Below are 11,559 nucleotides of genomic sequence, written 5' to 3'. Positions count from 1 at the left end.
CTTTACTCTGTCCCTGTCACATATATGGTGTGTGTACACACACACACACACACACACACACACACACAAAATCACACTAGCTTAATATAATTAGTTCTGAATTCTGTTCTTTTCTCATATAAACATACTTTTACTGTAGATGATCACTCTATTTTCTTTACTTTCATTATTGTTTATACTGTTGGAGTAACTCGAAAATTCATCTTTGTGTGACATCTCGTCTCTGGTATCCAGATACATGTCTTGAACTATTAACTTTATAGCTGGATGGGATACATGAGATTCAGGTTTTTATCTTGGTAAATCATAGCCCCATCTATTCAGTTGTGGTCCTTCTTGATAAATTAAGAGTTTTTTTTAAAAGAAGACAGTGAAACTATTACTGTTTAATTGTTCTAGAAGTTCTGGTTAAATACAATAAGCACAAACCTACTTTTATACATTACTTTCTTAACTGAAGTACATTAAATTTTAATTTTATCTTGACTTTACCAAAGAAACTAATGGAAAAATGATGAACATTTTCTGTGCAGCAAAAACAACTATGTCTACACACGTGTGTAGTTGAGAGTGTGTATATAATTGGCTACTAAATTGTAAACTGGCTACATTTCCGTGTATTTTTTTAAAAGGTTGTTTTTTTTTTTCAGACAGTAAAGACACAGTTTTGAGATGAGAAAGTTCTATAAATGTTTTTGTTGATTTCCCTATGGAAAATATTGCTGTCAGAGAGTTTCTTCATTCTTAGCACCAGTTTATAATATCTCCCTTCTCTGATACGTCAGTGCAGTAATCTTTGACACGGTGGCACTTTTTTCCAGGCCTGGGATCAGGGTTCATAGGCATCCAGGCCCAATTTTGGAACAGTCTGTGGGCTGGGACAATTTGTTCTTTGTCCTAGTCTAAGAAACTAAGAATAACCTGATGGGAAAGAGGCATGGTTAGAATTCTTTAAAGATAGAGAACTCTCCTGATAATTGTGACTCATCATTTTTAAGTCTGTTTTTCATAAGTAAAAGGGTGACATTGGTATGTAAAACATAAACATCTCTCCCCAAATTAACACTTGTACCTGTTTTCTTAAACTAGTAACATTCTACATTTACTTATATAACGTTCCTTTTAGAGATAGCTCAAAAAATAGTTTGTCAGTAAATAAAGATAATCCTTTGGGTAAAACAAATATTCTCTTGATCATTTTTTATCTTTGTGAGTACTTTTTGGAGAACATTTCTTCTGAATGAATGTTGGGGCTTCTCAACAGTCTTTTCGAAGCAAACAGACACATTTCTTTATTGGTAGCCTGGTTTCTTTCAAATATACATTTTGTGCTACCTATGTTCTCTGCATATGGTCTCTGATAAGTCTGATAAGACTTCTGATAAGATTAAAATTGAAGGAGCTGTAATTTGAATACTCACCCATAAAAATGTTACCAGATAGCCATGGACAAGGAAAAAAAGGCAACAGGTCCGTTGATTCAAACCAGCTGCTGGATCCTTGGGTCATATGAGCTCAGTTCAGTTCAGTTCAGTCCCTCAGTCGTGTCTGACTCTTTGTGACCCCATGGGGTGCAGCACACCAGGCTTTGCTGCCCGTCACCAACTTCCGGAGCTTGCACAATCTCATGTCCCCTTGCGTTGGTAATGCCAGCCAACCATCTTATCTTCTGTCATCCCCTTCTCCTCCTGCCTTCAATCTTTCCCAGCATCAGGGTCATTTCTAATGAGTCAGTTCCTGGCATCAGATGGCCAAAGTATTGGAGCTTCAGCTTCAGGGTCAATCCTTCCAATGAATATCCAGGGTTGATTTTCTTTAGGATTGACTGGTTGGTTTTCCTTGCCACCCAAGCGACTCTCAATAAGTCTTATCCAGCATCACAATTTAAAAGCATCTGTTCTTTGGCACTCATTTTTCTTTATGGTCTAACTCTCACATCCATATGCGACTACTGGAAAATTCATAGCTTTGACTATACAGGCCTTTGTTGGCAAAGTAATGTCTCTGCTTTTTAATATGCTATCTAGGTTGGTCATAGCTTTTCTTCCAAGGAGTAAGTGTCTTTTAATTTCATTGGCTGCACTCACCATCTGCAGTGATTTTGGAGCCCAAGAAAACAAAGTCTGACACTGCTTCCATTGTTTCCCTATCTATTTTCCATAAAGTAATGGGACCAGATGCCATGATCTTAGTTTTTTGAATGTTGAGTTTTAAGCCAACTTTTTCACTCTCCTCTTTCACTTTCATCAAGAGGTTCTTTAGTTCCTTTTTGCTTTCTGCCATAAAGGTGGTGTCATCTGCATATCTGAGATTATTGATATTTCTCCTGGGAATCTTGATTCCAGCTTGTGCTTCTTCCAGCCCAGCATTTTGTGTGATGTACTCTGCATATAAATTAAATAAACAGGGTGACAGTATACAGCCTTGATGTACTCCTTTCCCGATTTGGAACCAGTCCATTGTTCCATGTTCAGTTCTAACTGTTGACCTGCATACAGATTTCTCAGGAGGCAGGTAAAGTGGTCTGGTATTCCCATCTCTTTAAGAGTTTTCCACAGTTTGTTGTGATCCACACAGTCAAAGGCTTTAGCGTAGTCAATGAAACAGAAGTAGATATTTTTCTGGAATTCTCTTGCTTTTTCTATGATCCAGTGGATGTTGGCAGTTTGATCTCTGATTCCTCTTCCTTTTCTAAATCCAGCTTGAACATCTAGAATTTCCCTGTTCACTTACTGTTGAAGCCTAGCTTGGAGAATTTTGAGCATTACTTTGCTAGTGTGTGAGATGAGTGCAATTGTGTGGTAGTTGGAACATTCTTTGGCAGTGCCTTTCTTTGAGACTGGAATGAGAACTGATCTTTTCCAGTCCTGTGGCCATTGTTGAGTTTTCCAAATTTGCTGGCATATTGGGTGCAGCACTTCACAGCATCATCTTTCAGGATTTGAAATAGCTCAGCTGGAATTCCATCACCTCCAGCTAGGTGATGGACACTAGCTTTGTTCGTAGTGATGCTTCCTAAAGCCCATTTGACTTCTCACTGCAGCATGTCTGGCTCTAGGGGAGTGATCACACCATTGTGATTATCTGGGTCATGAAGATCTTTTTTGTATAGTTCTTCTGTGTGTTCTTGCCACCTCTTCTTAATATCTTCTGCTTCTGTTAGGTCCATACCACTTCTGTCCTTAATTGTGCCCATCTTTGCATGAAATGTTCCCTTGATATCTCTAATTTTCTTGAGATCTCTAATCTTCCCCTTTCTATTGTTTTCTATTGTCATATAAGCTATTCAGTTCTATTCATCATAGTTTTCAAAAAGGCTCTCCTCTTCTCACTTTTGAAGAGATCAATACTTTAGTTGTTTTGCATGTCTTCTGCTTCCTTTAAAATGTTACTCCTTTTATTTGAGTTTAATCTTTAGTAATATAAGAAGTGTTGTTTTAGAGAGGTGTAAAGGTAGTCTAGTGTGTTGTTATGTACTAGAACATTGCAAGTGGAAACCAAAGCCAGGAACACATCACAAGAGGTTTTTATATTCCCTGGAAAGAGGTTGTACTTTAGACTGGAGATGGCTAAGTCAACAGATAAGGAAATAAATCTTTCAGTGTGGTGATACTTTTTTTTATTATTTCTTTGAGATGTTCTCCTCTGTTGTATGGCAGTGTGACTAAATCGTAGTGATCTAAAAGAGTTAACTAATAAAATGCATGCTGTGTATTAGCTAAATGTAACCATTGGTAATATTCCCTCTCTCTCTAGCCTCTCATCCTCCCTCCTTCTCTCTCTTCCTTTCACTTATTTCTCTTTCTTTTGACTTCTTTTTTCTTCAAAAGCTTTCCTGGGTACTTGAGGAATTAAAAAAAAATTAGGCTAAAATAACACTATCTTATTATTTCACAGTTTCACTTATTTCTCAGGGACACCAAATACTTTCTGAAATACTCTCCCTGAAAAAAAGAATCAGAAGAGTGGTCACAAAAGCTCCCTTAGTGACTAAGTCATTGTCACTTGCCAAGTTAGTTAAATTGGATTACTGTATCAGTTCTTTGTACTTAATCCTTGAAGGTGATATACTACAAATATGTATGTGTATGTCTCTGAGTCAGATTTTAAAAGGATCAACTTAGCTGTTGTATTGAGAAAAGAATGAGGGAAAAAGGGTGGGGTCATGGAGAGAAGCGGCAGAGAGATCTGTGAACAGGCTGGTGGATCAGACCAAGCTTGGCAACAGAAAAAAGATGGAGTGAAGTGGTTGGATGTGTGGCATCTTCTATGGTAGGACCAACAAGTTTTGCCAGTGGATTGGATGTAATTGAAGGCAAAGGGGAATCCGGCATACTTCAGTGGTATTTTGCTGGAGGCACTGGAAAAATAGAATTCCTAACTAACTAGCATAAAAGCAAGCTTCAGGAAAAGATGAGTCATTCCAGTGTAGACATGTTACATTTGAGATATCTAGTAGACATCCAAATGAATATATCAAGTAGAGAGTTGGTATAATATGAGTCTAGAGTTCTGAGGACCAACCTGGACTGCAGAAATAATTTGGGTAGTCACCAGCTTTTAAATGGTGTTTAAAGCCATGAGACCACCCGCAGTGATCATTGATGCAGAGAGTGCATCAAGAAAAGAGATCTAAGGACTGAGCCCTGGAGAGTTAGGGAGATGAAACAATTCCGAGAATAGGATACTGAGGCCTGTGAGACAGGAAAATCAGAGCGTGTGTGTGTCCTGAAGGCCATAAGAAGGTGTTTCAAGGAGGAATTGCCTTCTTCAAATGTTGCTGATGGATGACATAAGTAAATCATTGGGAATCAACCACTGGATTTTAGCAAAATGATGTGGAGAGATGCACCAATAGCCTAATTCCAGTGAATTTAAGAGGAAACTGAAGAATAGGAGTTTCAGTAGGCTAGTCTGGACAGGTTTTTTAGTTTTGCTAAAAGAGGAGCAGAGAAATGGGCAGTAGCTGAGAGGGGACATGGGGTTAAGAAAGGGCTTATTTAGAGATTTCCCTGGCAGTCTGGTGGTTAAGACTTCACTTTCCAATGCAGGGGGTGCAGGTTTGATCCTCACTCAGGAAGCTAACCAAGATCCCATATGCCTCACGGCCACAAAACCAAAACATAAAAGCAGAAGCAATATTGCAGCAAGTTCAGTAACGACTTTAAAAATGGTCCACTTAAAAATCTTAATAAAAAAGGAACTTATTTAAATGTGAGAGAAGTAACAAAATAATAGCATGTTTGTAATTGGTTGAAATGATTCAGTCAGAGGAAAATTGATAACATGGAAGAAGCAGGGGGAAATTACTGTCAGAGGATTTAAATAGAGGACGTAGCGTCTAGTGCACTTGTAGAGGGGTTGCCTGAGGACTGAGGAGTCACTTGTCTATAGTGTAATAGAAGGACAGCTGGCAGAGTGTACAGGAAAAGTGCTGGTGGTGAGGAGAGCTACTAGGGAATCTTAGCGGGGAGAGCTGCTGAGGAAACTTAGGGATCTAAGTTTAACTTCTTTATTTTACTCAGAAATGATGAAAATGAGATCATCAGCTCAGGGTGAGGATTGGAGACTGGGTGTTGGGAGGTTCACAGAAGGAAGAACATAGGAAATGTTTGTCTAACAGCAGGCAATTGTATGGTCCAGGGTGGGATTTCTCACCTTGAGCCCTGTGGATGTTTGAGGCTGTGTAATTCTCTGCTATAGGAGACTGACCTGCGTGCATTGCAGCCTGTCTTGTTATGTCAGGCTTCTACTCACTGCATGATTATAGCTTCCTTCTTTCTTGACCCCCATTTGTGACATCTTCCAAATGTCTCTGGCTGTTGCCAGATGTCCCCTGGAGTCAAAATCCCCCACCCAGTTGAAAACCACTGGCCTCGGGAAATGTAGTATGATTATCAGGGAGCATTAACCGCCCAGTGGAGGTTCATGATCATGAACTTAACGTGAGCTCACTCAGCACTGTTGGCTTCTATTCGGTGTGCAGGTGTAGCACAGAATACAAAAGTGAGATTTAACAAGGGTGGGGGTCTTGCCAAATGAATACAGTGAAGACAGAGAAGAAACAGGGAGTGATTTTAATAATTGATTATGAAGTGTATGCTTGGTGAGAATGAAAGGGAAGATAGGAGGACTAGATTGTCAGCCCTGCTGGGGTCATAAGATTGTTGGCATTGGAGTTCTAGAGAGAGTGAGTTGTTGAAGCTTTAAAAAATAAAATAACCTCCTCTGTGTTGGTATCTAGGGAGGAAATCTCAGATGGAGGAAGTGCAGGATGAACTTATCCACAGACTGACCATTGGTCGGAGCGCCGCCCAGAAGAAATTCCACGTGCCACGGCAGAATGTGCCAGTTGTCAATATCACTTATGACTCCACCCCAGAGGAAGTGAAGACGTGGTTGCAGTCAAAGGGCTTCAACCCTGTGTAAGTCTCTCTGGGAATCCTTTACAGTTCTGTGCGTAAAACATGCAGTGTTTTCAATTTGATCACTAAGATGCACAAGTGATTCCTAGAAAATGTGAGAACCCAAGCTGTATCCATTATACTTAGGAAATGACTCTAGCCATTTATAGCTAAAAAACAAATTGCAAGAACTGGAAATAACTGTCTTTTGTTGGCACCTCATTTTCTAGATGGTGGTGTCTGTTCATCTTTGGCTTCTAAAGCAATCTGTTGGCAGCTGTCTTTATCCTTCAGAAGGTCACACATGTAGACTGTGGTCCTAACCTAGACTCCCCAGGCCACAGAGGACACAAAGCAGAAACTTTCCTCCCGCTGCAGCATGTAGGTCCCAAGCAAATAAAAAAATAGCTGACATTACTTATCATGGGTTATAACCTAATAGAGCTTTTCCTTTCAGAACTCCATAGGGAAGTTTCTATTTTTCTACTAAAAAATTGTAAATATTTTGTGTATATTTGGTACACATATTTGAACATGTGTATTTGAACTCTTTGAACAATACGTATTCAAGAGAACCTGACACATGGGACTCACCTATGACTGAAAAGAATGAGGCACGCTGGTTAGTCAGTTGCCCAACTGCTAGAAAGTTATCTGTTCCTTCTACAAAACACCACATTTCAAGGAATTGCTGCTACATAATAAGAATAATAAACCCAGATAGTGCTTTTTTGATAGTTTATGGTTAGTGATCTTTTTTTTTAGTGATAATGACCTCAAGGTCATTACCAAGCTAGCCCCCTGTCATTCCCCTAAGCACTCTAGTACCATTTATGATTTGCAGTGTATAGAACACCTGGAGAAGAGAGATTGTAGAGGACCAGAAATTTTCCTTTTGTTTTTTCTAGACAGTTTGTATGTATGTATGTATGTATAATTTATTTTTATATAAATATAGTTGATCTACAGTGTTGTGTTAATTTCTGCTATAAGCAAAGTGGCTTAGCTATGCATCTGTGTACGTTCTTTTTTATATTCTTTTCCACTACGGTTTACCCCAGGATGCTGAATATAGTCCCTGTGCTCTACAGTAGGACTTTGTTGCTTATCCATCCTATCTGTAATAGTTTGCATCTGCCAACGCCAGACTCTAAGTTCGTCCCTGCCCCTTGGCCACCACAAGTTCAAACAGTATTTTTAATGCTCTGTTTTTTTCTTTTCTTTCTTTTGTTTTCTCAGGACTGTTAATAGTCTTGGAGTATTAAATGGTGCACAGCTTTTCTCTCTCAATAAAGATGAACTGAGAACCGTCTGCCCGGAAGGGGCCAGAGTCTTTAGCCAAATCACTGTTCAGAAAGCTGCATTGGAGGTATGACTTATCAACCCAAGATGGTGTTTTTCTGTATTAGTCATGAGGGTGGACTGCAGTTTGAAAGCTCTGGAAATAATGTTTGTGTCCATATTGGTCACTCTCTTTGCCTTTCATACAGAGCTGAATTCAACTTGAATCAGGTTTAATAATCTGTTACTGGAGTCATCAGTGACCACTTTTAGGGAGATTAATTTATTTTAAGTGTGCCTGCAAAATGAAGCTTGAACTTCATGTATTTTGGGATGTCTAATAAAAAGCCTAATGCTTTAATTTTGTATGTGCTAACTACTCCTATAGGAATTTTATTTACTCATTTACTTCAAGTGAATAAATGACCTAAGAGGCCAGAAAATTTTTGCTTGTCCTTAACATTTAGTTTGTAGATTCTAGCAAGTTAGAGATTGCTGTTGTTTAGTTGCTAAGTTGTCTCTGACTCTTCTGTGACCCCATGGACTGCAGCCCACCAGGCTCCTCTGTCCATGGGATTTCCAGGGCAAAATACTGGAGTCGATTGCCCTTTGCTTCTTCAGAGGATCTTCCCAACCCAGGGATCAAACCTGCATCTCCTGTATTGGCAGGCAGATTCTTTACCACTGAGCCACCAGGGAAACCCAGGTTCGAGGTTATAAAGTGTTAAAACTGTGGCTGTATGCCTTAGGCCTGCTTAGTGAACTGAAGGTTGCTCAGTTGTGTCCAACTCTTTAGAGTCCCATGGACTATACTGTTCATGGAATTCTCCAGGCCAGAATACTGGAGTGGGTAGCCTTTCCCTTCTCCAGGGGATCTTCCCAACCCAGAGATCAAACCCAGGTCTCCCACATTGCAAGCAGATTGTTTACCAGCTGAGCCACAAGGGAAGCCCAGGAATACTGGAGTGGGTAGCCTATCTCTTCTCCAGCTGATCTTCCAACCCAGGGATCAAACCCAGGTCTCCTGCATTGCAGGCAGATTCTTTACCAACTGAGCTATCAGATAAGCCTAGACCTGCTTATACATATAAACAATCAGAGAGAAAATATTAGTTATTTTTATTTATTTATTCCTTAGTTATAGTTGTTTCTGTGAAAGCAGGAGAATAAATTTTTTCTAGATTGGATATACTTAAGCTTCCAATATCCTTCTCTGCTTAACATGGGCTATGTAAGGGTAGTAGTTTCTAACTGTTACATCTCACAGCTCTTAATAGCTTTCGTGAAAATTAAACTCCGATTCAGATGAAAGGATATAGGCTTTGGTGTGAAATCAATACACAATTATCTCAAGCAGGTATATTGTGTAAATTCAACAGTTAAATAATGAACTAAAATAGCCTCGTGCATGCAACCCTATAAGCATTCTCAGTCAGGAGAAATATTTCCCTTGAAATTTTTTCCTACCATATTGATCTTTCTTGGTTCTATATTAGGCTTTCTGTCTGTTGAATATGAGTCAGGATTATATCTTTCCTCAGGCTGTTTAGTTGCCATTATGCATTCTGTTTTTATTGAGAATGTTAAAGGTTAAGTAAGTTCCATAATCCTAACACTTCTGAATTCCTTCAGTCCTGCCTCCCTATTGCTATCGTTTTCCCTGACTGCCCATGTCCTCCGGGCCTCTTGTTCCTCTTCCTCTGGATGTGAGTGGAGGCAGAGACTTGTTACCTAAGGTTCTGCATCTTCCCCAGGCACCTTCCCATCATGCCCTTCTCTTGTATCTCGTTCATTGTTTACTCACCTGTGTCGCCAGAGACTTCTGTAGATGAGAGGGGATTATAGTGGGTGCATAGGGGTTGTAGGTCAGACTTCAAAAGGACAAGAACCAACAAGATGTCAGATGGTCAGAACCTTTTGGTGTGAGGAAACTTGGTGTTTTCTGAGCCCAGTCTTTGGGCCTGATTTAGAATCCCCTACAGCAGATAGATGAATATCTTGCTTGACCTAAAGAGCATTCTTTGATAAGTTAGCATCTTTTTGTGCTTATACAACCTCTTCTTTCTCCCAGGGAATCTAAAGCATTCCACATGCCTTACTGATTTACCTTTAACATGTTCAAGTGAAAGCATGGTGAATGAATGGTCTTTAGACACTACCAGTGAAAAAGTGAGGTTAGTGGAGTCCAAACCATCACTTACGTGAAGGGCAGCCTTCAGTTCCCCGCCAAGAGACGTGAGAAGAAAAACACAAAGAACTTTTAGCCTGAGCCATTTCCTTACGTGATCTGTAGCCTCACAGACCACTAACGATCTTGTCTGAACCATGTTTGTTTTTCAGGATAACAGTGGCAGCTCTGAGTTGCAAGAAATCATGCGAAGACGACAGGAAAAAATCAGTGCTGCTGCAAGCGACTCAGGAGTGGAGTCTTTTGATGAGGGAAGCATCACTAATTAGTTTCAAAATTCCATCATTCTTGGCATGTGTCCACCATGCTTTGTTTTAAGAAGCCATGAAAGGAATGTCAGATTCTTCTTTCTTGGTATACAGAATTTATCGCCATAAAGAAACAATGCAAACCTAAGTAAGCAGAGGACTTTCTTCTGGGCCCATTATTTTTATTAAAATTAAAAATTTTAAGCAGAAGTTTTGACCTTGGGAAATATTTTGCATATTCGACCAAGGTGAGGTTTCCTTTACTGGATTAATTATTTCATCTCAGTCTCAATGCATAAGCAGATATTTTTGACAGTGGTGAATTTATTTATTGCAGCAAAGCAAAAAGATAGATATGCCCATGATTCAAAATCTAAATATTTTTAGGTTTGCCTGTGACTGTGTTGTGTATCATCCAGGGTGTAGCTTGCTTTAGGCTAGTCTCTGCTTACTTAGGTCTCTTCTTAGACATATAGATTATTTAGATTTATTTAAAGTTCTTAATGCCAACAGTTTAAAAAAATTTGAAACATTTAATGAACTGTAAAGTACAACAAGGCCTTGGACATACAAATAGAAACCTTTAGAACATTCCTGAGACATTTTATTTGTCACGGCTCTGTTGCTCACAATTCCTTGTATAGCTTGTATTTTGATTTAGTTTATACTCTACTTATTATCTATACTGTGTTCTTATATATTAAGAAAGCACAAGTGTAAAAGAGGTCACATACATTCAAAGACTGTCACAGGAAATAGCCTGCATTGGTGTGTGTTACAGTATTTTGCTTAATGAAGGCCCCAGTTCTGAATATTGATACAAGTAGTTAAAAGTAAACTGGGGCCATCTTATGTGTTTATCCATGTCAAGTTTTTCTGGTATTAAGAAATAATCTACACATATTTTGATCCTGTGAAAGATTCTAGGTAGAGAAAAGAAAGAGACCTAACCTTCAACAAAGTTATTTTTGGAAACATGATTTTTGTCATTAAATGTTATATTATTTCACATATATAAAACAGATGTTATGTAAGAATGTTGTATATTTTAACATAAACCCATTTAGAGAGATTATCTAGATTCATTAATTTTCATAGTGCCTTTTTCACATGAGTCAGCTGGAAAGTCTGCAATAAACAGTATTTGCTGTATGTTAATAAATGGCTTGTGTCTCATTGGCAAAAGGGACCTTTGGCGTGAAGAGTGGGGATCACGGTTGAGTGGAATGGGAAAAACAGAGGCCCACTTAGTGAACTTACCCACTCAGAACTTAGTGAAGTTCTGAGTGGGTAAAAGCTGCTCTAGATTACTTTCTTCAGTTGTTTCTCTTCCTTCCACCCCTCTTATTTCATCACATTTTCTTCTGCCATCAAGTCCAGTTGATCCCAGCAGTAGAAACAAACTTATACCCCGCATTTGTGATTATGAAGTGCCGCC

At 39.1% G+C, this 11,559-nt stretch overlaps 1 protein-coding gene across 3 annotated transcripts in view; it reads left to right on the top strand.

Moving 5' to 3' along the window:
* The window catches only part of EPS8 (epidermal growth factor receptor pathway substrate 8), a 196,624-nt gene extending 185,345 nt beyond the window's left edge, over positions 1 to 11,279 (top strand). For all 3 annotated transcript variants that reach the window (XM_010858741.1, XM_010858739.1, XM_010858740.1), the window contains 3 exons: positions 6,245 to 6,425; positions 7,644 to 7,773; positions 10,026 to 11,279. In XM_010858741.1, the coding sequence (XP_010857043.1) occupies positions 6,245 to 6,425; positions 7,644 to 7,773; positions 10,026 to 10,142 (428 nt within the window). In that variant the 3' untranslated portion in view covers positions 10,143 to 11,279. The remainder of the gene's footprint in view (positions 1 to 6,244; positions 6,426 to 7,643; positions 7,774 to 10,025) is intronic.
* Positions 11,280 to 11,559: the final 280 nt, after the last annotated feature.

This window comes from Bison bison, unplaced genomic scaffold (assembly GCF_000754665.1).
Source record: "Bison bison bison isolate TAMUID 2011002044 unplaced genomic scaffold, Bison_UMD1.0 scf7180017864390, whole genome shotgun sequence".
NCBI lineage: Eukaryota > Metazoa > Chordata > Mammalia > Artiodactyla > Bovidae > Bison > Bison bison.
This window is presented reverse-complemented; position numbering and strand designations above follow the sequence as displayed.